Source organism: Salmo salar, chromosome 02 (assembly GCF_965601325.2).
Source record: "Salmo salar chromosome 02, fSalSal1, whole genome shotgun sequence".
In the NCBI taxonomy this organism is placed as follows: Eukaryota; Metazoa; Chordata; class Actinopteri; order Salmoniformes; family Salmonidae; genus Salmo; species Salmo salar.
The window spans coordinates 80,736,313-80,762,943 of record NC_138292.1 but is presented as its reverse complement, the minus strand read 5'-3'; the positions used below and the strand labels follow the sequence as shown (position 1 = coordinate 80,762,943).

General features: G+C 43.4%; 1 protein-coding gene across 2 annotated transcripts; it reads right to left on the bottom strand.

Annotated features, from left to right (window-relative positions):
- Positions 1–5,368: 5,368 nt before the first annotated feature.
- Positions 5,369–26,601, bottom strand: LOC106595531 (uncharacterized). Of its 2 annotated transcripts, XM_045710527.2 has the most exons (11): positions 26,231–26,601; positions 25,803–25,926; positions 24,098–25,526; positions 20,262–20,326; positions 19,818–20,109; positions 16,406–16,861; positions 13,973–14,922; positions 13,454–13,667; positions 12,860–13,138; positions 12,399–12,632; positions 5,369–9,954 (listed from the first exon to the last, which is right to left on the bottom strand). In XM_045710527.2, the coding sequence occupies exons 3-11, from the start codon at positions 24,423–24,425 to the stop codon at positions 9,059–9,061; spliced, it is 3,714 nt and encodes a 1,237-aa protein (XP_045566483.2). In that variant the 5' UTR covers positions 24,426–25,526; positions 25,803–25,926; positions 26,231–26,601; the 3' UTR covers positions 5,369–9,058. The 2 variants fall into 2 exon arrangements, with proteins under 2 accessions (XP_045566483.2, XP_082823597.1); XM_082967471.1 differs by lacking the exons at positions 24,098–25,526; positions 25,803–25,926; positions 26,231–26,601 and adding an exon at positions 23,543–24,083.
- Between the last annotated feature and the right edge of the window lie 30 nt (positions 26,602–26,631).

The window sequence follows — 26,631 nt, the reverse complement described above, 5'->3', positions numbered from 1 at the left end:
TCTTCTGGCTAGTCTTTCCTCCCTAGCAACTGGATCTGCGTTAATCATTTGTCTGTGCTGTGCAGCCTTCTCCTTATTAGACAACGGCATCAACAGTATAAAGATAATGTGCCTTGAAAATACCTTAAAATGCCATAAAATAGTTTAAAATGATAATATTCAGTATTCATACAAGTAAATATGCATGATATTGCATGATTAAATGTTGTAATCTAGTGAAAACATGGGATAACAAAGCTACTGTCATTCAGCATAATGGGTGACATTTTGGTATAACATGAAACTTTTGTTGTGCTGAAGGACAAAAGCGTGATACCGAAGGACGGATTTCATACATAAACATATTTAACAGGCAGTTCCTTGGCCACCTATATAAAGTAATGACCTTGACCTATAAAGATTATCCTTACCTTTTCATATTTAATATAGATTTTATAAAATAATAACATGAATTGTATGTTTTCTGTGTTGTACTGAAGGACATGTGTTTTTGTTACAAAGGTTACTAGAGGGTGAAAAGGTGAATTCATCAAATATTTCAGAGAGATTTACTCACCTCATCACATTGATAGAGGGTCTTCAATGGGTCTTCTTTGTGATGTCACACACTGTCACATGATTACCATCATGTGATATGCTTTAAAATGGCTTTTTACCTTTGTTATACTGAATGACATTGATGAAGCGTCAAAGTCCGGACAAAAGTTATTCAAGTTTTAAAATAATTTTTAGATACAGTACGTCGCCCATTATTCAATATATTGTTGCAAACACTAACACAATTATGCCATGGGTATTCATTTATATTTTTAGGATGAATTTCTACATTTAAAAACACTTTTGTCATTAAAATTGTAACCCAGACAGTTACACTGAAAGACATTTTGACACTTTAGGGCTCAATAACTCCCTTAATTTAATAGTTTGCAACACAAATATTTCTGGGTCAAAAGAAGGGTAAGAGTTGAGTGATTTAATATTATATTAATACATATTTATTTTTTTATGTTAAATGAATGGCCTTCGGACACCAAGTGTTTTCTCTCCAGTGTGCACTTTCTGGTGGTTTCGAAACCACCAGAAAGTGCACACTGGAGAGAAACCTTATGCCTGCCCCGACTGTGACAAGAGCTTTGCTTTCACTTCAGCCTTAAAAAGACACCATACGTTACACACAGTAGAGAAAACCCACTCCTGCTCTGTGTGGGGGAAGAGATTTACTCAATCATCCACCTTGAAGGATCCCTTCAGGACGCATTCAGGAGATAAACCCTGCTCTGTCTGCGGCTTATCTCCTGTGTGAGTTCTCATGTGTCTTTCCAGTGATGAAAGCTTTTGGCAATCTCTTCCACACACTGAACAGCAGTGAGAGCTCTTAGCTGTGTTGTACTCCTGCTGTTGTTCAGGTTCTCCTGATGTAGACGGACTCTCCTACTGGTTATTCTCTCCTATGGGAATAACAAAGCATGGGTTAGACAAAGCAGAAAACTAGTTAATGTTGGATTGTTCATAGAAATAGAATCCAATCATTAAATTCAATGATGTCACAATGGGTGGACTAAAGATACCCAGGTTAGGACAAGAGGATTCTAATATCCCATACATTTTTGCATAAAATGCAGACAAATTCTAAAATACAGGACCAGCAATGCAAGCAAATATGGCTGAGAGTGAACGTTAGCAGTGCAATCCAGCATCACAATACCAGGAAATGACTGCATCACAATACCAGGCAGCCATTGCGAATGTACCCATGAGTTTACCAGTCAAATTGCCAGGGTTAGAGGTTCCAAACCCTTCCTAGGAATTCTATTTTTATGGTATTGTTGTTTGACTGCAGTCTGATTCCCCACCATTTTTCCCCAAACTGTATACCTGCTCACTCCCCCTCATGGATTTACAAAATACTGGGTCAGTGAAAGCATTGGCTAGAGGGAGTTTCTTACATCACTCCATTCCTATTGAATCCATAAGGGGGAGTGAATGAACGCACCCTTAATGAAGAAAAGGAGAGAATGGGACCTCCACTTACCATGATGATCCAACCCAACTTCTTCTCCATCAGAATTGATCAGACCACCACCAACTTCTTCTTTTACCTGCAGTTCCTCTAAGGCATCACTAATCCCAGGTATCTGACGGAGGCCCTCGAGGTGCTCAGGTAACATTGACACATGGTCGTTGGAGGTACAGTCAGTCGGTGGATCAAGAGCATCACCATCAGCAGGGACCAGGCTAGCATCAGGGACCTGGCCAGCCTCTCTGGAGTGGATCAGCTGATGTCTTCTCAGACTTCCTGATTGTGAGAAGCCCCTTCCACAGTCAGAGCACTGGTAAGGTTTCTCTCCAGTGTGTGTCCTCTGATGGGCCCTCAGGTGTGTGGATTCAGAGAACCCTTTCCCACAGACGTCACAGACGTGACCCCTTTCTCCTGTGTGTCTTTTCTGCTGTTTAGTGAGATTCCACGTAGAGAAAGTCATTCCACATATAGAGCAAGAGTGAGGTTTCTCTTCTGTGTGCATCCCCTTGTGTTTCAGGAGTACTGTGTGCTTCAGCAGGTGTATTTTCATGGCTCCTGTTTGAGCAAACCTCTTCCCACAGTCAGGGCAGGGGTAAGATTTCTCTCCTGTGTGTATTTTCTGGTGTTTGTTAAGGTTGCCCCTCTCACTGAATTGCTTCCCACACACATAGCAGGAGTATGGTTTGTCACCAGTGTGTGTTCTCGTGTGTTTGTGAAGGTCTGATAACCTTTGCCAACCTTTTCCACACACAGAGCAGGGGTAAGGCTTCTCTCCTGTGTGTATCCTCATATGTATTTGCAGTCTTCCTCCTCCTTGACTACAATGTTAAATCTGGGTATTTCACTGCAGTTGTCGATGTCTCTATGTTCAGGAACCAGTGACTCTGGAGGGTTGGGTTCAGTGGAGCAGGAGAGAGGGGGGTCGGATGGGTGAGCAGAATCCTAAAATAAGGGATGACTATAAAATAGCAACGTTCATCATCAGCTACCACTTGTGCTTATCAAGGTTCCAAAACGCGTACGCACTGCAGTGTTCTAGAACGTTTGCTTTAATACTTTTTGAATTGTGTCCCATTGTGTTGAAATTGTGGGAAGGCATGCGTTCGGGCTCTGTCCCCCGCGTTGAACGCATACATTTCCCTAACACCCAACTGCCTCTGATCTGGTGGAGTCACTAAACACAAATGCTTCATTTGTAAATGATGTCTGAATGTTGGAGTGTGCCCCTGGCTATCCGTAAACAAAAAAATCAAGAAAAATCATGCCATTTGGTTTGCTTAATTTATTTTTTACTTTCACTTTTCATACTTAAGTATATTTTAGAAATTACACTTAGTTTTGATACTTAAGTATATTTAAAACCAAATACTTGCTGGGTGACTTTTACTTGAGTCATTTTCTATTAAGGTATCTGTACTTTTACTCAACTATGACAATTGGTTACTTTTTGCAACACTGTAAATGTGAAGCATCCGGTTGGCGTTTCCACACTACCAAACATGGTGATGAGAGGAAACCCAGTGTCCGGCTGTGGGAGAAGATGGAGTGAGATGGATTTAGGGCGACATTCTGCAAATTTTCTCACCGATTAAACATTTGATCTCCATTCAGTATTCTGTTTCCAAAACTAGAATCTGTAACACAGTGGACTGCGTTTTGTAGACTTTACCCTTTGCCAAAGTTTCCAAAAAATGGTGTTGTTTAGACGGGCGTATTGAGCACACACACACTTAAGAGTAGACGTTCCCTAACGCAAATATGCAAATAAATGCTAGGATCTCACTAGCTCGTGTTCGGCTCTGCCCACTTCTTTGCTTGTTCTGAAAACTATGATACATTTTCTCCCATTGGAAACGACAGGCTATGGTTGATCTTGGGTTAGTTATAAAAAATATTTGGTAATACTGTTGACCAATCACCGACGAAGGGGCGTAGACTTCAGCTACCAAATTTCAACTTGCCTCAAGAAAATGAAGTGTCCTCGAACGTCACAAATGTTCGTCATAGTACATGTGCACACTATTTCGACTGGAAAGCAACGCCAGAGGTTTAGCATTAACCACCTAACATTAGCTACAGTCATTCCATAGAGGTTGCACCATTGTATATGTTCTACTACGGCATCTCTCAGAGCATGGGCAGCGCCATTGAGGCTATCTCCATTTTGAAGTAGTCCATTTTCTTCTTCTACTACTTCTATGAGTTGGTAAACAAACTGAAAGGGTGCATACTGCCACCTGGACTGTGTTATTTGAACAGATATAAAGCCAAGGTTGGCAATTGACTGTCACCTGCAGTTTTGGAACGTTTGCTCACAAATATAATTAATTGGCTGATCCCTCCTGATGACCTGAATGGAATTATGAGATCCTTCCGTAACCCACAGGAAGTCCCACCCAGTTGATTACTTCTAAATGGTCAACGTCCTCAATGGTACTAGTCCTCCATCTATCTCTGAGTCTATCTCACCTCACCCATCATGAATTCTTCTATAGCTTCCTAGGAATGATGTAGTTAGCGCACTGAATTATAGCAGATTATTCTGAAATCACCGTCATCATTCCACTGACCGTTCACCACGAGCCCACATTAGCTAGATAGCTAATTGCTTTCTATGCAGAACTGATTGAAAACTAACTAAGTTAGCGAGTTAGTAAGCTAGGCTTTAGCTAACAAGCTAACTTGCTTTCCTTGACCCGATAACACAAGGATATGGAATTGTGGTTGGTAACATCGTTGGTTCCACGTTTATAGTCCGTGTTTGGCAATATCAAAATCTAATTTAAACCGTATCAAATGATATCGGACACATTTTCACACACTTGGAAAATAACCCAGCTAGCTAACTATCAACGTTAGTGTGTTTCTTCTTCCGGGCCAGCTTCCGGGTTAGATTCCTCAGTCGATCCGCGTTAGCGCCACCATCTGTTCTGGAGTTCAAACAGCAAAAATATTAATGGGACTTTGTCTACAGTACAGTAGTGTACATACAACACAGTATGATATAAACAGGGTTGGGTAAGTAACTTTCTAAATGTAATCTGTTACAATCTGTTACCGGTCCAAAATTGTACTCAGTAGGATTACCCAAACTCAGTAATGTTATCTGATTACGTCCCCTTAAGAGGCATAGATGGGTTGGTTGTTTAGTAACAAAACCAACACATGCGCAACTATGGGGAAAACAGAGTTGGCTGATGCCGCGTTCACATGCTAGTCAGAACTAGGAGGACATTTACGACTTGCTGATTCGTTGAATACAGCAGGTGTATAACTACAAGTTAGCAAGTCGAACATTTTATAGTTTCGACTAGCACTTGTACTTAGCATTAGACTGTTGACAACATGTATACTATATTTAATCTCCAAATGTTTATTGAAAACAAATACATTTTCACAATGAGCACTTGTCTCACATACATTGTTATGGTTGTTGGTTAGCTTGCTAGTGAATTTTTGCCATATTAGCATAAACATGACATCAGTCAAAACACCTCAAAACAAGACATTAATACAATGAGCACCACCTACTGTTGCCCCACATGGCAACTTATTTCATTTATTTTACTCCTTTTTCTCCCCTATTTCGTGATTTCCAATTGGTAGTTACAGTCTTGTCCCATCGCTGCAACTCCCATACAGACTCAGGAGAGGCGAAGGTCGAGAGCCATGCGTCCTCCAAGCCGCACTGCTACTTAACCCGGAAGCCAGCCGCACCAACGTGTCGGAGGAAACACCATCCAACTGGCAACCATGTCAGTGTGCATTGCGCCCGGCTCGCCATAGGAGTCACTAGAGAGCGATGGGACAAGGACATCCCAGCCGACCAAAGCCTCTCCTAACATGGACGATGCTGGGCCAATTGTGCGCCGCCTCATGGGTCTCCTGGTCGCAGCCGGTTGATACACAGCCCGGGATCGAACCCAGATCTGTAGTGACACCTCTAGCATTGCGATGCCGTGGCTTAGACCGCTGCACCACACGGGAGGTCCCCATGGCAACCTCTTGTCACTGAGGGGGTTTGTTTATCTGGCCCGGCTTACACCGGTGGGAGGAGTTTGAACCAGGTGGAAAGTGATTGCAGTAGTTTTGGAAGCAGGCTGCCTCCTGGGCATGAGCCAGGTGCTCTGGCTGACATGAAGTTGCCTCCAAACAAAAGTTCCATAATAGAGTAACAATTTCATTAGTCATTACTCATTGCTGATTAAAACAGACACTCTTCATTTCTTGAGCTCAGCAGTTTCATAGTTTATATAAAATAAAATAAAAATGGAGATTGGTTTGTGAAATCATTGCAATGATTTATTTAATCATGATACGACTACTGTGCACAGGTACTGTTGTATCAGGTGGTGACATTCCACACAGACACCGAGACCCGTCTGCGAGAACTTCAGATAAAACATTTAAGTGCTTATGAATGAGAGACAATTGAACAGAGTAATATGACATACAATAAAAAATAAAGTTACTCAAATAGTATATTTAGTGTAAAACAGACAAGCGTCTCAACTCAACGGATGGTCATAAAAAAGGCATTGATCACAAATCTTAATCGTAAAATAACACTTGCTTGGCTTTTCACCCGCTCCCAGAACCTGAACGTAAAGGACTAATGCACCTCTATGTGTGGACTCCCACTGATGATGGCATAACAGCCTGAACCTTGGTTTTTGGCCCTCCTCAGTCTAAATTAAGAAAAGAGCATACAAATAATTTTGAAAATAATATTTGTTTTTGTGCGGACCCTCCACAAATGAAACTCTCAAGGCAAACAGAGCCCAGTTAGCATCCATCTTTCATAACTGTGGTGGGGATCGGAGAAGGGGAACATACATAAATAACGGTAACCCCTGTATATAGCTCCGCTATTGTTATTTTACTGCTGCTCTTTAATTATTTGTTATTTGAACTTTTTTTTTAATGTATTTTCTTAACTTCATTGTTGATTAAGGGCTTGTCAGTAAGCATTTCACTGTAAGATCTACACCTGTTGTATTCGGCACGTGTGCCAAATACAATTTGATTTGATGCTAGCAAGCACATGAATTCCCACTACTTTTAACAGTCGAGACAAAAGTAGTGAGATTAACCACAGAGATAATATACTTGTCTGGTTTCCCGGATATAGATTAAGCCTAGTCCAAAGGCTGTATGTATGAAGCGGATATAGATTAAGCCTAGTCCAAAGGCCGTCTGTATGAAGTGGATATAGATTAAGCCTAGTCCAAAGGCTGTCTGTATGAAGCATCTTAAAGTAGGAGTGCTGATTGATGGTCAGCTTCACCTTTTCAGATCCCAATAAATAAGGTTACATGGACAGGGACCTGATCCTAGATCAGCACTCCTACTCTGAGACACATGATACTATTGAACATGCTTTTTAAATCCTGAACGAATCTTAAATCGGTGTCCGGGAAAGTGGCCTTAAATGTTGTAAGCAACGTAGCGGTGGTTAAAGGCGCAATCTGCAGTTCAAACTAGAGGTCGGCCGGTTAATTAGGGCCGATTTCAAGTTTTCATAACAAATCAGCATTTTTGGACGCCGATTATGGCCCGATTACATTAAATTCCATGAGGAAACTGTGTGGCAGGCTGACCACCTGTTACGCGAGTGCAGCAAAGAGCCAAGGTAAGTTGCTAGCTAGCATTAAACTTATCTTATAAAAAAACTATCAATCTTCACATAATCACTAGTTAACTACACATGGTTGATGATATTACTAGGTTAACTAGCTTGTCCTGCGTTGCATATAAATCAATGCGGTGCCTGTTAATTTATCATTGAATCACAGCCTGCTTCGCCAAACGGGTGAGGATTTAACAAAAGCACAATCATTGCACTAATGTACCTAACCATAAACATCAATGCCTTTCTTCAAATCAATACACAGAAGTATATTTTTTGAAACCTGCATATTTAGTTAAAAGAAATTCATGTTAGCAGGCAATATTAACTAGGGAAATTGTGTCACTTCTCTTGCGTTCATTGCACGCAGAGTCAGGGTATATGAAACAGTTTGGGCCGCCTGGCTCGTTGCGAATTAATTTGCCAGAATTTTACATAATTATGACATAACATTGAAGGTTGTGCAATGTAACAGCAATATTTAGACTTAGGGTTGCCACCCGTTCGATAAAATACGGAACGGTTCCGTATTTCACTGAAAGAATAAACGTTTTGTTTTCGAAATGATAGTTTCCGGATTTGACCATATTAATGACCTAAGGCTCGTATTTCTGTGTTTATTATATTATAATTAAGTCTATGATTTGATAGAGCAGTCTGACTGAGCGGTGGCAGGCAGCAGCAGGCTTGTAAGCATTCATTCAAACTTTACTGCGTTTGCCAGCAGCTCTTAACAATGCTTGAAGCACAGCGCTGTTTATGATTTCAAACCTATCAACTCCTGAGATTAGGCTGGCAATACTAAAGTGCCTATTAGAACATCCAATAGTCAAAGGTATATGAAATACAAATGGTATAGAGAGAAATAGTCGACGTGTCATAATTCCTATAATAACTACAACCTAAAACTTCTTAACTGGGAATAATGAAGAACTGGGAATACTGAACCACCAGCTTTCATATGTTCTCATGTTCTGAGCAAGGAACTTAAACGTTAGCTTTTTTACATGACACATATTGCACTTTTACTTTCTTCTCCAACACTGTGTTTTTGAATTATTTAAACCAAATTGATCATGTTTCATTATTTATTTGAGACTAAATAGATTTTATTTATGTATTATATTAAGTTAAAATAAGTGTTCATTCAGTATTGTTGTAATTGTCATTATTACAAATATTACCACACACATATATATATATATATATATATATATATATATATATATATATATATATATATATATGAGTGTGGTAATATATATATATATATAAAAAATAATTTAAAAAAATTGGCCGATTAATTGGTATCGGCTTGTTTTGGTCCTCCAATAATCGGTATCGGCGTTGAAAAATCATAGTCGGTCGACCTCTAGTTCAAACAACAACAAAAATTGAAAATGTCCCATTTAAAGGTGCCAGTACTGCCAGTGAGGTCTCTCCAGATCACTCTCAACTCTAGGTAGGCCTAGAGGCATGGGTCTCTCCACTCTGGGTAGAGGCACGGGTCTCTCTACTCTAGGAGCTGGCCTGGGCCTTCCCGTCCTGGGTGATTGGTTTGGTATGTCCATGCTGTCCGCGCTGGACGACTGCTTAGGCCTGCCTAGCTGGCGGGTCGGTCCGATGGGCTTGGGAGCGTGGGTCCTCTGGTGCTGCCGGAGTCCCTGTAGATAGTAGAAACTCTTCCCACACTCCTCACACTGATGGGGCTTCTCTCCCGTGTGGACTCTGAGGTGAACCTTGAGGTCAAATTCTCTGAAGTAACTCTTCCCACAGACGGAGCAGAGGTGGCTCTTCTGTCCAGTGTGCATACGGAAGTGACATGTAAGTTGGGACTGTTGCTTGAATCTCTTTCCGCACTCGGGGCAGAGGTGGGGTCTCTCTCCCCGGTGAGCGCTCTCGTGCTTCTTCAGCCCTTCTTCTGTGATGAAGCCCTTCCCACACTCAGCGCATTGGTAAGGCCTCTCCCCGGTGTGCATTCGCATGTGGATCTTAACGTAGTAATTACTGCGGAACCTCTTGCCACAGTCAGGGCAGGGGAAAGGCTTCTTGTTGTTGTGAGCCAACCGGTGTTCTTCTAACTGTGCCTTCTCAGAGAACTCCTCCCCACACAGCGCGCAGAAGAAAGAGGACTTCTCTCCGCTGTCCTGAGACGTCATGTGTTTCTGTACTGACGATAGATCTGGACGGTTGAAGTTCTCCTGAACTGCTGCTGCGGCGACGGTGTGATTCTCCCGGTGGTGTTCAGGACCTCTTGATGTAGAGGGAGCTAACCCACCAGCAGACAACAAACTAGGGTTCCCATCTGCAGGGAAGATAAAAGGTCGACATTTAGGTTGTGGCCCCAAAACGGACCCCTATTCCCTATATCAGGGCTCTTCAACCCTGTTCCTGGAGAGATACCCTCCTGCAGGTTTTAACTCCAACCCTGTTCCTGGAGAGATACTCTCCTGTAGGTTTTAACTCCAACCCTAACCTAGCGCACCTGATTCTAATAATTAGCTTGTTGATAAGATGAATCAGGTTAGTTTCAACTGGGGTTGGAGCAAAAACCTACAGGAGGGTTTCTCTCCAGGAACAGGAGTTAAAACCTACAGGAGGGTTTCTCTCCAGGAACAGGAGTTAAAACCTACAGGAGGGTTTCTCTCCAGGAACAGGAGTTAAAACCTACAGGAGGGTTTCTCTCCAGGAACAGGAGTTAAAACCTACAGGAGGGTTTCTCTCCAGGAACAGGAGTTAAAACCTACAGGAGGGTTTCTCTCCAGGAACAGGAGTTAACCTACAGGAGGGTTTCTCTCCAGGAACAGGAGTTAACCTACAGGAGGGTTTCTCTCCAGGAACAGGAGTTAACCTACAGGAGGGTTTCTCTCCAGGAGCAGGAGTTAAAACCTACAGGAGGGTTTCTCTCCAGGAGCAGGAGTTAAAACCTACAGGAGGGTTTCTCTCCAGGAACAGGGTTGGGAAAGCCCTGCCCTGTATAGTGCACTACTTTTGAACCGGGCCCTTAGTGCTCTAAAACAGTAGTTCACTACTTAGGGAATCGGGTGCCATTAGGGATGTATCTTAGGGTAAAGTAGTGCACTATGTAGGGAATAGGGTGCCATTAGGAATGTATCTTAGGGTAAAGTAGTGCATTATGTAGAGAATAGGGTGCCATTAGGGATGTATATTAGGGTAAAGTAGTGTACTATGTAGGGAATAGGGTGCCATTTGAGACACACACGCCCAGTGTTAAGTCCTTGAGACCAATAAGCTGTTCATAGCCTTTGTTCCAGATCTATCTATACCCCACTGCTGTCATTGTTTGGATGTGACAATGAGGGACAGGGAGTTGGGCATGTTAGCACAAACAGACTGGCCCCCAGCTACTTTTAAAACAGCATACATAAACCTCCCAAAAGACAATGAGAAAATATCAACGTTTAGCTGTATTTTCACATAAACCTGATAGGGACATTTTCAACCTCATATTCATCATCCCATCACCACCTCAACATCAACGTACAGTACAGTGCCTTCAGGAAGTATTCACACCACCTCAACATACTGTACAGTGCCTTCAGGAAGTATTCACACCACCCCAACATCAACATACTGTCCAGTGCCTTCAGGAAGTATTCACACCACCCCAACATACTGTACAGCGCCTTCAGGAAGTATTCACACCACCCCAACATCAACATACTGTACAATGCCTTCAGGAAGTATTCACACCACCAACATCAACATACTGTACAGTGCCTTCAGGAAGTATTCACACCACCCCAACATCAACATACTGTACAGCGCCTTCAGGAAGTATTCACACCACCCCAACATCAATATACAGTACAGTGCCTTCAGGAAGTATTCACACCACCCCAACATACTGTACAGTGCCTTCAGGAAGTATTCACACCACCTCAACATCAACATACAGTACAGTGCCTTCAGGAAGTATTCACACCACCCCAACATCAACATACTGTACAGTGCCTTCAGGAAGTATTCACACCACCTCAACATCAACATACTGTACAGTGCCTTCAGGAAGTATTCACACCCCCTCGACTTTTCCCACATGTTGTTGTGTTACAGACAGAATTTTAAATGGATACATGTGAGATTTTGTGTGACTGGCCTACACACAATACCCCATAATGTAAAAGTAATGACATAATGTTTTTAGAAATTGTTATAAATTCATTAAAAATGAAAAGCTGAAATGTCTCGTGTCAATAAGTATTCACTCCCTTTGTTATGGAAAGCCTAAATAAGTTCAGGAGTAAAAATGTACTTAACAAGTCACATATTAAGTTGCATGGACTCACACTGTGTGCAATAATACTGTTTAACATGATTTTTGAATGACTACCTCATCTCTGTACCTCACACATACAATTACCTGTAAGGTCCCTCAGTCCAGCAGTGAATTTCAAACACAGATTCAACCACAAAGACCAGGGAGGTTTTTCAATGCCTCGCAAAGAAGGGCACCTATTGGTAACATTTTTAAAAAGCAGACATTGAATATCCCTTTGAGCCTGGTGAAGTTATTAATTACACTGAATTTTTCTCCCACTTTGACTAGAGTATTTTGTGTAGATCATTAACAACAACAAAAAATAACAATTAAACCCATTTGAATCCCACCTTGTAACACAACAAAATGTGGAAAAAGTCAAGGGGTGTGAATCTTTTCTGAAGACACTGTACGTGGGCCACAACATCAGCATACGTTGCTGAAGGTCTTTCCAAAGTCTCTCTCACCTCTGTGTGTTTTCATGTGTGTTTTCAGGTTCCCTGGCTGAGTGAAACCCTTTCCACACAGGGAGCAACAGTAAGGTTTCTCCCCGGTGTGGATTCTCACGTGTAACTTCAGCTTGGACGCGTCGGATAGTTCTTTGCCACAGGTTGGACATCGGTGAGTCCTCTTCCCTCTCCCCAGCTGCTGTCCTGTAGTTGGACCTGCTGCCTCACCAGAGAACACACCCAGACTCTCCTCTGGAACAAACACACAGTTAGTGTATCTCAAACGGTACCCTATTCCCTATATAGTGCACTACCTTTGACAAGAGCCTATGGGCCCTAGTGTGCACTATGTAGAGAATAGGGTGCCATTTGAGGGACAGCCTACAGAGTGAATTCACTAGTAACCCGTCAGAAAGGCTATATAATAGTATTACAGTCATGACGTAGCCATCGTGAGTCTCCATCACAGGCTCTCTTACCGGTGTGCTCTTCCTGATGTCTCTGCAGCAGCTCTTTGTTGTTGAACGGTGCTCCACACACGTAGCAGTTGTAATCTAGATGTGTCTGCAGGTGTAGCAACAGCTCATATTCCCGGGGGAATCCCTCTCCACATTTAAAGCAGCGACGGTTGTTAAACCTCTTGGCTTTGGGTTGCTTCTGTTTGCCTTCTTTGACTCTGGTTTTCCGTTTGACCTGTTGTTTCTTCCGGTGTTTTCTCTGTCCTCCTGATGAAGAGGGACCACCGCCACCGGTCTTGGCTGTGTGACAAAAGAGACTGGGTTTAAAGAATTGGTCAAATACATTGTCCGTCGCCCAAATGGCACGCTATTCCCTATTTAGGGCACTACTTTTGAACAGAGCCCTATATAGGGGACAGGATGAAATTTATAAATGCAGCCAAATTAAGAGGCTATAGTTGAATGATTTTCTGTTGACAGTATGCCATTTATAACACAGCCAAATTAACAGGCTATAGTTGAATGATTTTCTGTTGACAGTATGCCATTTATAACACAGCCAAATTAACAGGCTATAGTTGAATGATTTTCTGTTGACATTCTACCTCCACTTACCAAGACGAAGAGCAGGTTTCCAACTGGCGTCGTCTTCTTCAGAATTACCCGAACCATCAACGTTCACCTCTTCCTCTTCTTCTTCTTCCTCCTCTTCCTCCTCTTCTTCAGCTCTGGCCTTCAACCGAGGTGTATGACTGGATGCCTTGCTGCCATGGCTTGGATCAGGACCCTGGGACTCTATAGCTTTAGGGCTGGATTGGTCACCAGGATCCTACAATGAAAACACAAGTCATTCTTGGTTAACAGTCTGTAGTAATATAATGTTTGTTGTAGGATTTCCCAGGGTAGCGTCCTCCTCGGCCCCCTTTTTGTTCCTTGTCAAACAGGAAGTGTATATGTAGCAGATTTTGAGTGGCGGTCGGCTAAATCTATGCCTAACTTTAACCTAATCCCCACCTATTCTAACCATAAACCCAAACCGATTCCATAAACTTCTAGATTTCAGAGTGAACCCCCCCCCCCCAAAACAAAACCTGAAAGCGATAGCCTTAGCTTACAGCAAACCAAACCACATACCTTTCTGATAAGGGATGTTGGAAGACCACTTCCTCCACTGCCGTAGCGAGGGCCTGTGGGGATGGGTGGGGTTGGTTCCACTATAGGCTTCCCAGGGTGCATCTGCTGCATGTGTGACCGGATGCCTGCTCTGTACCTGTAGCTCTTGCCACACTCATGGCACTGGTAGGGCTTCTCTCCAGAGTGGACTCTGAGATGCACCCTGAGGTCAAACTCTCTTGCGAAACTCTTCCCACACAGGAAGCAGAGATGGCTCCTCTCTCCGGTGTGGATCTTGAAGTGACAGGTCAGCTGGGATTGTTGTTTGAAACACTTGCCACACGCAGGGCATCGGTACGGCCTCTCTCCTCGGTGAGCACTCTCGTGCTTCTTGAGCCCCTCCGCTGACAGGAAAGTCTTATCACACTGGACGCAGTGGTAAGAGATCTTCCCACTGTGGATCTTCCGGTGGATCTTGATGTAACTCTTGCTGGAGAATCTCTTCCCACAGTCTGGACAGGGGTAAGGTTTCTCTGGTTTCTCATGGGAGTGGGCGATCACCAGGTGATCATCCAGAAGGCCTTTTTGAGAGAACTCTGCCCCGCAGAGAGGGCACTGTGGATTAGACTGGTTCTCTACAGTGTGAGTTCTCATGTGTATCTGTAGAGTTGGAGTTTGGCATTCCTCTCCTATTGGCTTAGCTGTGCGGTTGTCATGGTATTGGTCCAGGACTCCTATTGGCTTAGCTATGCGGTTGTCATTGTATTGGTCCAGGACTCCTATTGGCTTAGCTGTGTGGTTGTCATGGTATTGGTCCAGGACTCCTATTGGCTTAGCTGTGTGGTTGTCATGGTATTGATCCAGAACTCCTATTGGCTTAGCTGTATGGTTGTCATGGTATTGGTCCGGGACACCTATTGTAGGAAGCCTCTCCACAATGTCAGGCCAGAAACTGGGATTCCTGACTTCTCCTGCATGGAGAAGATAGTGTTAGTTCATGTTAAGTCTAACCAGACAATGTCTGGGGTCAGGACAGTACCAGTATCACCCTACTCAGATAATGACTGGGGTCAGGACGATACCAGTATCACCCTACTCAGATAATGACTGGGGCCAGGACAATACCAGTATCACCCTACTCAGATAATGACTGGGGACAGCACGATACCAGTATCATCCTACTCAGATAATGACTGGGGTCAGGACAATACCAGTATCACCCTACTCAGATAATGACTGGGGTCAGGACAATACCAGTATCACCCTACTCAGATAATGACTGGGGTCAGGACAATACCAGTATCACCCTACTCAGATAATGACTGGGGTCAGGACGATACCAGTATCATCCTACTCAGATAATGACTGGGGTCAGGACGATACCAGTATCACCCTACTCAGATAATGACTGGGGTCAGGACGATACCAGTATCATCTTACTCAGATAATGTCTGGGGTCAGGACAATACCAGTATCACCCTACTCAGATAATGACTGGGGTCAGGACGATACCAGTATCACCCTACTCAGATAATGACTGGGGTCAGGACGATACCAGTATCACCCTACTCAGATAATGACTGGGGCCAGGACAATACCAGTATCACCCTACTCAGATAATGACTGGGGCCAGGACAATACCAGTATCATCCTACTCAGATAATGACTGGGGTCAGGACAATACCAGTATCACCCTACTCAGATAATGACTGGGGCCAGGACAATACCAGTATCACCCTACTCAGATAATGACTGGGGCCAGGACAATACCAGTATCATCCTACTCAGATAATGACTGGGGCCAGGACGATACCAGTATCACCCTACTCAGATAATGACTGGGGTCAGGACGATACCAGTATCACCCTACTCAGATAATGACTGGGGTCAGGACGATACCAGTATCATCCTACTCAGATAATGACTGGGGCCAGGACGATACCAGTATCACCCTACTCAGATAATGACTGGGGTCAGGACGATACCAGTATCATCCTACTCAGATAATGACTGGGTCAGGACGATAACAAAAATATATCTAAAGATTTGTTTTTACAAAAGCTTAAAGGGATACTTCGGGATTTTGGCAATGAGGTCTTTTATCTACTTCACCAGTCAGATGAACTTGTGGATACCATTTTTATGTCTCTGTGTCCAGTATGAAGGAAGTTAGAGGTTGTTTTGTGAGCCATTGCCAACTAGCGTTAGCGCTACGCTAGTTAGCAATTATGATTATTTTTTAAATGTTTTATTTAACCTTTATTTAACTAGGCAAGTCAATTGCGCTGCCGCTAGATAGCAACTTCCTTTAAACTGCAAGCAGAAACATAAAAATGGTATCCACGAGTTTGGGGAAGTAGATAAAGGGCCTCATTACCAAATCCCAAAGTATCCCTTTAAGAGGACAAACGTATTTCCACAGTTGAGTCACTGGGCAGATGTACGAGTTCTCACCTTTGTGCACACTCTGGTGTATTTTCAGATTTCCTTTCTGAGCGAATCTCTTCCCACACACAGAGCACTGGAAAGGCTTCTCTCCCGTGTGTATCCGCTCGTGCATCATCAGTTTATGTGCATCGGATGCTTCGTAACCACACGTTAAGCAGCGGTGAACCTTCTTAGTTTTGAACATGGTAGTTCCATCTATATGAATGGTCTGGTGTAAGAGCATGTCGTAGATACGGGAGAATCCCTCTCCACATTTAAAGCAGCGGTGGGTCATCTTAGCTTTCTTCTCCTTCTTCGGTTTCTTCTCCTTCTTCGGTTTCTCTTCTTTCTTCGGCTGCTTTCGTTCTGGACTCTTCTTCCGTTTGGTCCCCTGTGTCTTCTCTTTCTCCTGGTGTTGTTGCTCCAGTGCTCCTGGTGTTGAGGTCGTTCCCTCACTACCGTGGCAGGAGTTAGGACTCATTCCTGTGGAGAGAAGAGAGTTCAGTGGGTCAGTATGGGTAGAGTTCCCTCACTACCGTGGCAGGAGTTAGGACTCATCAGTATGGGTAGAGTTCCCTCACTACCGTGGCAGGAGTTAGGACTCATCAGTATGGGTAGAGTTCCCTCACTACCGTGGCAGGAGTTAGGACTCATCAGTATGGGTAGAGTTCCCTCACTACCGTGGCAGGAGTTAGGACTCATCAGTATGGGTAGAGTTCCCTCACTACCGTGGCAGGAGTTAGGACTCATCAGTATGGGTAGAGTTCCCTCACTACCGTGGCAGGAGTTAGGACTCATCAGTATGGGTAGAGTTCCCTCACTACCGTGGCAGGAGTTAGGACTCATCAGTATGGGTAGAGTTCCCCCACTACCGTGGCAGGAGTTAGGACTCATCAGTATGGGTAGAGTTCCCTCACTACCGTGGCAGGAGTTAGGACTCATCAGTATGGTTAGAGTTCCCTCACTACCGTGGCAGGAGTTAGGACTCATCAGTATGGGTAGAGTTCCCTCACTACCGTGGCAGGAGTTAGGACTCATTCCTGTGGAGAGAAGAGAGTTCAGTGGGTCAGTATGGGTAGAGTTCCCTCACTACCGTGGCAGGAGTTAGGACTCATCAGTATGGGTAGAGTTCCCTCACTACCGTGGCAGGAGTTAGGACTCATCAGTATGGGTAGAGTTCCCTCACTACCGTGGCAGGAGTTAGGACTCATCAGTATGGGTAGAGTTCCCTCACTACCGTGGCAGGAGTTAGGACTCATCAGTATGGGTAGAGTTCCCTCACTACCGTGGCAGGAGTTAGGACTCATCAGTATGGGTAGAGTTCCCTCACTACCGTGGCAGGAGTTAGGACTCATCAGTATGGGTAGAGTTCCCTCACTACCGTGGCAGGAGTTAGGACTCATCAGTATGGGTAGAGTTCCCTCACTACCGTGGCAGGAGTTAGGACTCATCAGTATGGGTAGAGTTCCCTCACTACCGTGGCAGGAGTTAGGACTCATCAGTATGGGTAGAGTTCCCTCACTACCGTGGCAGGAGTTAGGACTCATCAGTATGGGTAAAGTTCCCTCACTACCGTGGCATGTAGCGTACATGCTACTGTGTGAAAACAGTGGCAACGTATTCCCTATATAGTGCATACAACCGTCTCCCTCTCTACAGTGTACTATATAGGGAATAGGGCCCTGGTCTATAGTAGTGTTCTATATAGGGAATAGGGCTCTGGTCTATAGTAGTGCACTATATAGGGAATAGGGCTCTGGTCTATAGTAGTGCACTACATAGGGAATAGGGCTCTGGTCTATAGTAGTGTTCTATATAGGGAATAGGGCTCTGGTCTATAGTAGTGCACTATATAGGGAATAGGGCTCTGGTCTATAGTAGTGCACTACATAGGGAATAGGGCTCTGGTCTATAGTAGTGCACTACATAGGGAATAGGGCTCTGGTCTATAGTAGTGCACTATATATGGAATAGGGCTCTGGTCTATAGTAGTGCACTATATAGGGAATAGGGCTCTGGTCTATAGTAGTGTACTATAAAGGGAATAGGGCTCTGGTCTAAAGTAGTGCACTATATAGGGAATAGGGTGCCATTTGGGATGAACATATTCTTTAACTCACCTTCTGTCACCACTTGTAACCAAAATATGTTTACATATCTTACATTACTCATCTCATATGTATATACTGTATTCTATCCTATTCTACTGTATCTTAGTCTATGTATTACTCATCTCATATGTATATACTGTATTCTATCCTATTCTACTGTATCTGTCTATGTATTACTCATCTCATATGTATATACTGTATTATATCCTATTGTACTGTATCTTAGTCTATGTATTACTCATCTCATATGTATATACTGTATTCTATCCTATTCTACTGTATCTTAGTCTATTCATTACTCATCTCATATGTATATACTGTATTCTATCCTATTTTACTGTATCTTAGTCTATGTATTACTCATCTCATATGTATATACTGTATTCTATCCTATTCTACTGTATCTTAGTCCATGTATTACTCATCTCATATGTATATACTGTATTATATCCTATTTTACTGTATCTGTCTATGTATTACTCATCTCATATGTATATACTGTATTCTATCCTATTTTACTGTATCTTAGTCTATGTATTACTCATCTCATATGTATATACTGTATTCTATCCTATTCTACTGTATCTTAGTCTATTCATTACTCATATGTATATACTGTATTCTATCCTATTTTACTGTATCTTAGTCTTTTCATTACTCATCTCATATGTATATACTGTATTCTATCCTACTGTATCTTAGACTATACTGCTCTGACATTGCTCGTCCAAATATTTATATATTCTTAATTCTATTCCTTTACTTTAGATTGTGTGTATTGTTAGATATTACTGCACAGTTGGAGCTAGAAACACAAGCATTTCGCTACACCCACAATAACATCTGCTAAAAACGTGTATGTGACCAGTAACATCTGCTAAACACATGTATGTGACCAGTAACATCTGCTAAACACGTGTATGTGACCAATAACATCTGCTAAACACGTGTATGTGACCAATAACATCTGCTAAACACGTGTATGTGACCAATAACATCTGCTAAACACGTGTATGTGACCAATAACATCTGCTAAACACGTGTATGTGACCAGTAACATCTGCTAAACACGTGTATGTGACCAATAACATCTGCTAAACACGTGTATGTGACCAGTAACATCTGCTAAACACGTGTATGTGACCAATAACATCTGCTAAACATGTGTATGTGACCAGTAACATCTGCTAAACACGTGTATGTGACCAATAACATCTGCTAAACACGTGTATGTGACCAGTAACATCTGCTAAACACGTGTATGTGACCAATAACATCTACTAAACACGTGTATGTGACCACTAACATGTGATTTGACTTTGATTTACCAAGATGAGGAGTATCCCAGGAAGCTTGTTCTACTACAGAATTCAACAGATCACCAACTTCCTCTTCCTCCCCTTCCTCCTCCTCTTCTTCATCTTCACCCTCTTCTTCCTCTTCCACCTCCCACTCTTCCTCCTCCTCTTCTTCCTCCTCCTCTTCTTCTTCCTCCTCCTCTTCTTCCTCCTCCTCCTCTTCTTCAATATGAATGTTCATCCCAGGTGTTTGAGTGATGTCCTCCTCATGTCTTCGGTCAGGACCCAGGGACTCTGTCGACCCCGATTGAGCCCCAGGATCCTAGAATAAAGACAGGACCTTTTCTAGTCAAGTTACCGTGGAAACCAAGTTGGAACAAAAATGGGTTCAATAGAACAGTAAAATATAGAATAATAATGTTTATAATGCTAACAATATCTCCTATTAAAATATTTGTTATTATTTTCTCCCACCTTGTTGATGTGTGATGTAGGGGAACTTCCTCCTTCACTACCAGAGCCATGGACAGGACCTTCTCCTGTAGAGATAGGTTGGTATTATGGGTTATAATGAGACTACCAGAGCCATGGACAGGACTCTCTCCTGTAGAGATAGGTTGGTATTATGGGTTATAATGAGACTACCAGAGCCATGGACAGGACTCTCTCCTGTAGAGATAGGTTGGTATTATGGGTTATAATGAGACTACCAGAGCCATGGACAGGACTCTCTCCTGTAGAGATAGGTTGGTATTATGGGTTATAATGAGACTACCAGAGCCATGGACAGGACTCTCTCCTGTAGAGATAGGTTGGTATTATGGGTTATAATGAGACTACCAGAGCCATGGACAGGACCCTCTCCTGTAGAGATAGGTTGGTATTATGGGTTATAATGAGACTACCAGAGCCATGGACAGGACTCTCTCCTGTAGAGATAGGTTGGTATTATGGGTTATAATGAGACTACCAGAGCCATGGACAGGACTCTCTCCTGTAGAGATAGGTTGGTATTATGGGTTATAATGAGACTACCAGAGCCATGGACAGGACCCTCTCCTGTAGAGATAGGTTGGTATTATGGGTTATAATGAGACTACCAGAGCCATGGACAGGACTCTCTCCTGTAGAGATAGGTTGGTATTATGGGTTATAATGAGACTACCAGAGCCATGGACAGGACTCTCTCCTGTAGAGATAGGTTGGTATTATGGGTTATAATGAGACTACCAGAGCCATGGACAGGACTCTCTCCTGTAGAGATAGGTTGGTATTATGGGTTATAATGAGACTACCAGAGCCATGGACAGGACTCTCTCCTGTAGAGATAGGTTGGTATTATGGGTTATAATGAGACTACCAGAGCCATGGACAGGACTCTCTCCTGTAGAGATAGGTTGGTATTATGGGTTATAATGAGACTACCAGAGCCATGGACAGGACTCTCTCCTGTAGAGATAGGTTGGTATTATGGGTTATAATGAGACTACCAGAGCCATGGACAGGACCCTCTCCTGTAGAGATAGGTTGGTATTATGGGTTATAATGAGACTACCAGAGCCATGGACAGGACTCTCTCCTGTAGAGATAGGTTGGTATTATGGGTTATAATGAGACTACCAGAGCCATGGACAGGACTCTCTCCTGTAGAGATAGGTTGGTATTATGGGTTATAATGAGACTACCAGAGCCATGGACAGGACTCTCTCCTGTAGAGATAGGTTGGTATTATGGGTTATAATGAGACTACCAGAGCCATGGACAGGACTCTCTCCTGTAGAGATAGGTTGGTATTATGGGTTATAATGAGACTACCAGAGCCATGGACAGGACTCTCTCCTGTAGAGATAGGTTGGTATTATGGGTTATAATGAGACTACCAGAGCCATGGACAGGACTCTCTCCTGTAGAGATAGGTTGGTATTATGGGTTATAATGAGACTACCAGAGCCATGGACAGGACTCTCTCCTGTAGAGATAGGTTGGTATTATGGGTTATAATGAGACTACCAGAGCCATGGACAGGACTCTCTCCTGTAGAGATAGGTTGGTATTATGGGTTATAATGAGACTACCAGAGCCATGGACAGGACTCTCTCCTGTAGAGATAGGTTGGTATTATGGGTTATAATGAGACTACCAGAGCCATGGACAGGACTCTCTCCTGTAGAGATAGGTTGGTATTATGGGTTATAATGAGACTACCAGAGCCATGGACAGGACTCTCTCCTGTAGAGATAGGTTGGTATTATGGGTTATAATGAGACTACCAGAGCCATGGACAGGACTCTCTCCTGTAGAGATAGGTTGGTATTATGGGTTATAATGAGACTACCAGAGCCATGGACAGGACTCTCTCCTGTAGAGATAGGTTGGTATTATGGGTTATAATGAGACTACCAGAGCCATGGACAGGACCCTCTCCTGTAGAGATAGGTTGGTATTATGGGTTATAATGAGACTACCAGAGCCATGGACAGGACTCTCTCCTGTAGAGATAGGTTGGTATTATGGGTTATAATGAGACTACCAGAGCCATGGACAGGACTCTCTCCTGTAGAGATAGGTTGGTATTATGGGTTATAATGAGACTACCAGAGCCATGGACAGGACTCTCTCCTGTAGAGATAGGTTGGTATTATGGGTTATAATGAGACTACCAGAGCCATGGACAGGACTCTCTCCTGTAGAGATAGGTTGGTATTATGGGTTATAATGAGACTACCAGAGCCATGGACAGGACTCTCTCCTGTAGAGATAGGTTGGTATTATGGGTTATAATGAGACTACCAGAGCCATGGACAGGACTCTCTCCTGTAGAGATAGGTTGGTATTATGGGTTATAATGAGACTACCAGAGCCATGGACAGGACTCTCTCCTGTAGAGATAGGTTGGTATTATGGGTTATAATGAGACTACCAGAGCCATGGACAGGACTCTCTCCTGTAGAGATAGGTTGGTATTATGGGTTATAATGAGACTACCAGAGCCATGGACAGGACTCTCTCCTGTAGAGATAGGTTGGTATTATGGGTTATAATGAGACTACCAGAGCCATGGACAGGACTCTCTCCTGTAGAGATAGGTTGGTATTATGGGTTATAATGAGACTACCAGAGCCATGGACAGGACTCTCTCCTGTAGAGATAGGTTGGTATTATGGGTTAGACCAGGGGTCTGGGTTAGACTCAGGCCCCCTGGGGGGGGGGCACTTCCAGCATTGGGGGGGGGGGAGCCCCCCCCGCAGACACGCCATGTCTATTTCTATGGGACAAGCACTGTTCATGACACAAACTGTTCACACCCCTCTTGTTGGTGGAGACAACATTTTGCGGGTTTAAAGCTTATTTCCTGCAATTCTACACATTTTTGTCATGGGGTACAGGGAACATTTTTGCCATATTGAAGCCATGTCTAATGTGTATTCATGTGATATCTGAGTGACTCAAACAATGCAACAAAATCTATGAGCTAAAAATCCTAGCTAAGAAAACGTTAGCTGACATGGGTTAGTTGACCTGGACATTTCTGACCAGTTATAAATAGTTTTCCAAGGTATGTAATGACTGACATGACAACAGGAACTGATGATGAACTACCCAGTTTCTACATTGCACCTTGTGCGTTCTACTATTACAACTTTCAAGAGTACATTTAAAGCCAGACTGAGTTCCTTAAAACCACTGGGTTAGATAATGAGTCAGACTCTATTACTGTGTAACTAAAGAACAGTCAGCCTTCTGCCTCCACTTACTATGTTGAACAGAATCCCAGTCAACTAAAGAACAGTCAGTGTTCTGTCTCCACTTACTATGTTGAACAGAATCCCAGTCAACTAAAGAACAGTCAGCCTTCTGTCTCCACTTACTATGTTGAACAGAATCCCAGTCAACTAAAGAACAGTCAGTGTTCTGCCTCCACTTACTATGTTGAACAGAATCCCAGTCAACTAAAGAACAGTCAGTGTTCTGCCTCCACTTACTATGTTGAACAGAATCCCAGTCAACTAAAGAACAGTCAGTGTTCTACCTCCACTTACTATGTTGAACAGAATCCCAGTCAACTAAAGAACAGTCAGTGTTCTGCCTCCACTTACTATGTTGAACAGAATCCCAGTCAACTAAAGAACAGTCAGTGTTCTGTCTCCACTTACTATGTTGAACAGAATCCCAGTCAACTAAAGAACAGTCAGCCTTCTGTCTCCACTTACTATGTTGAACAGAATCCCAGTCAACTAAAGAACAGTCAGTGTTCTGCCTCCACTTACTATGTTGAACAGAATCCCAGTCAACATTCTGCCTCCACTTACTATGTTGAACAGAATCCCAGTCAACTTCTTCTCCATCAGAATTAATCAGCCCTCCAACTTCCTCTGCATTATCCGTCGCCTCTTCTCCATCCTCCTCCACCTCGTCCTTCTCCTCGACTTTAGCCTTCAGCCCCAGTGTTTGACAGAGGTCCTGTAGGTTATCAGATACCATCTCCTGCCCCTGTGATGTGCTCTCCTCCTCACAGTGGATGGGTTTCTCTGCTTCTGTTGTGTGTGACCGCTGGTGCAAATTCAAACTTCCTTTTGTAGCAAAATTCTTCCCACAGTCGGGGCAGGGGTATGGCTTCTTTCCTGTGTGGATTCTCATGTGGATCTGTAGAGATGATGAAGTTTTGAAATGTTTCCCACATTCTGAGCAGCAGTGAGACGACGTCTTACTTTTGTGATTCTCCTGGTGTTGTTCAGGTTCTGCTGCTGATGCAGACAGACTTTCAACTTTTTTGCCGTGTGACTGTTGGTGTATTTCTTTCAAATTTAGCAAGTCCTTTCTCTCCTGTGTGTTGCAGCTGGTGTCTTTTCAAGGATGTACAGAAGGTAAATCTCTTGTCACACTCGGAGCAGGCGTAAGGCTTCTCTCCAGTGTGCAGTTTCTGGTGTTGTTTCAGATATGCTTTCTGAGTGAAGCCCTTCCTACAGATGGAACAGGAGAAAGGCTTCTCTCCTGTGTGGGAGAGCTGGTGGGCAGTCAGGTTGGCTTTCTGGGTGAAGCACTTGCCACAGACAGAGCAGGAGAAAGGTTTCTCACCAGTGTGCACTAGCATGTGTTGGTTCAAATTTCCCTTTTGGTTGAAGCTCTTCTCACACACGGAACATTTGTAAGACTTCTCCCCGGTGTGTTTCAGCTCATGTGATTTCAAGGTGTGTAGATAAGTATAACTCTTCCCACACACGGAGCAGGAGTGAGGCTTTTCCCCCGTGTGTGTCAGCAGGTGTCTGCGTAGTTTGTAAGCACTAGAGAACTCTCTTCCACACTCCAGGCAGCAGTTCTTTGCCTGTTCAGGATCTCCCGATATAGAGGGACTGCCCTCCCCATTAGAACAGTGGAACCGCTGGTGTGTCTTCAGATGTTCCTCCCGAGTGAAACTCTTCCCACAGTCAGAACAGAAGCAGGGCCTCTCTCCTGTGTGAGTCAGAAGGTGTCGTTGTAGTTTAGATGGACATGGGAACTCCTTCCCACAGTCCAGGCAGCTGTAGCTCTTCCTGGGTTTGGGACTGGTCTTCTTCTCTCCTGTGTGTGTTGTGTTACGATGTTTTCTTAGATAATGCTGGGTAGGGAACTCCTCTCCACACTCTCTGCAGCTGTGTGTGTTCTTGGCTGTGTGATTGTCCTCCTGTCGTTCAGGTTCTCCTGAGGTAGAACTTGTCCCCTCACTGTCAGAGTGACGGCTGGAACTCTCTCCTGTCTCTCCTGTGGGGATATAGGAAGAGTCTGATCAGGATTGCTCGAGTGGAAACCAAAGGGGTGTATTCATTAGTGTACACCGTAGCAAATGAAAACAATTGTTTCTTATTGTCCCTTTCCCTGTTTCGGCCATTAGCTTCCTAGTGAACACACCCCAGCTTGTGTAAGTGTTGCACTGTTTTGTTCACGCTGTACCTAAACAACACCGTCAGATGGTTTAAACATTCAGTCTGCCTCAGCCTCCACCTACTAAAGTTAATGGACATCTCTCAACCGACTTACCTCTCAATCTTAGAAAGTCCCTGAAGTAGTCAAGGCTCCTAGGAACCATCTCTGGACCGCTTGTGCTCTGGTCACCATGGATACAGTCAGGAACCAGTAGATTTGACTGGGGTTCATCAAAATCCTGATTGAAAAGTACAGTCAGAGATAGGCCTCGAAGATAATGTCATGTCATTGGCTTTGGTCTTAATAACGAACTGACTTGATAAAAGAATCCTTACTACTTGACAAATGTATACCAACTTCTACAAATGACAAACTAACCTTGAACAAGACAATGACAATGGAGTTGACTAAAGCAGAGCCATGTATTTACATAACTAGCTAACCAGCTATATCTATCGATACCTGCTGTATCTATGGCTTTGGGCTCAAGCAAAACAGGTTTTAGTTTCAGGGCAACTAGCTAGCTATAGCTCACTTCTCACCTCATACATTGTGTGAGCCAAAGCAACAACAACAAAATTGCCGAGAAAATGTTGTTCTCTGGCTGTAGCAAGCAATCAGTTCAAATGTTGCTTTGCTATGAGAAATCACAGCTATTTCGCAAAAATAGATAGCAGGCTAAGTTAGCATAGCATACTGAGCTAGCTAACGGTACTTAGCTAGCTAATAATGTTAGCTTAACTTGTCGTTTGTAACTTCACGTCTGTCTGGTTTAATAGTTCCATATCTACGTTATCACAGGATGGAAATAGTCTACGCCAAGTATATAGAAGATATATTTGTAAATAACTCTAGCTACAATGCTTTTGAGTAAGGTTTATCTAAGCAGGCTAGCTATGTTGACAGAACCGCCTAGAACTACTTCCGGGGCAGCAGCTAACCC

Excerpts from the sequence above, each read along its gene's own strand:
- LOC106595531 (XM_045710527.2), bottom strand. The coding sequence starts at position 24,425 with ATGAGAATCCACACAGGAAAGAAGCCATACCCCTGCCCCGACTGTGGG. Across the intron at positions 20,327-24,097 it reads CTGGGATTCTGTTCAACATA|GAGAAGGTCCTGTCCATGGC; the intron begins GTAAGTGGAGGC and ends CTATCTCTACAG. Across the intron at positions 9,955-12,398 it reads ACACATGAAAACACACAGAG|ATGGGAACCCTAGTTTGTTG; the intron begins GTGAGAGAGACT and ends TCTTCCCTGCAG.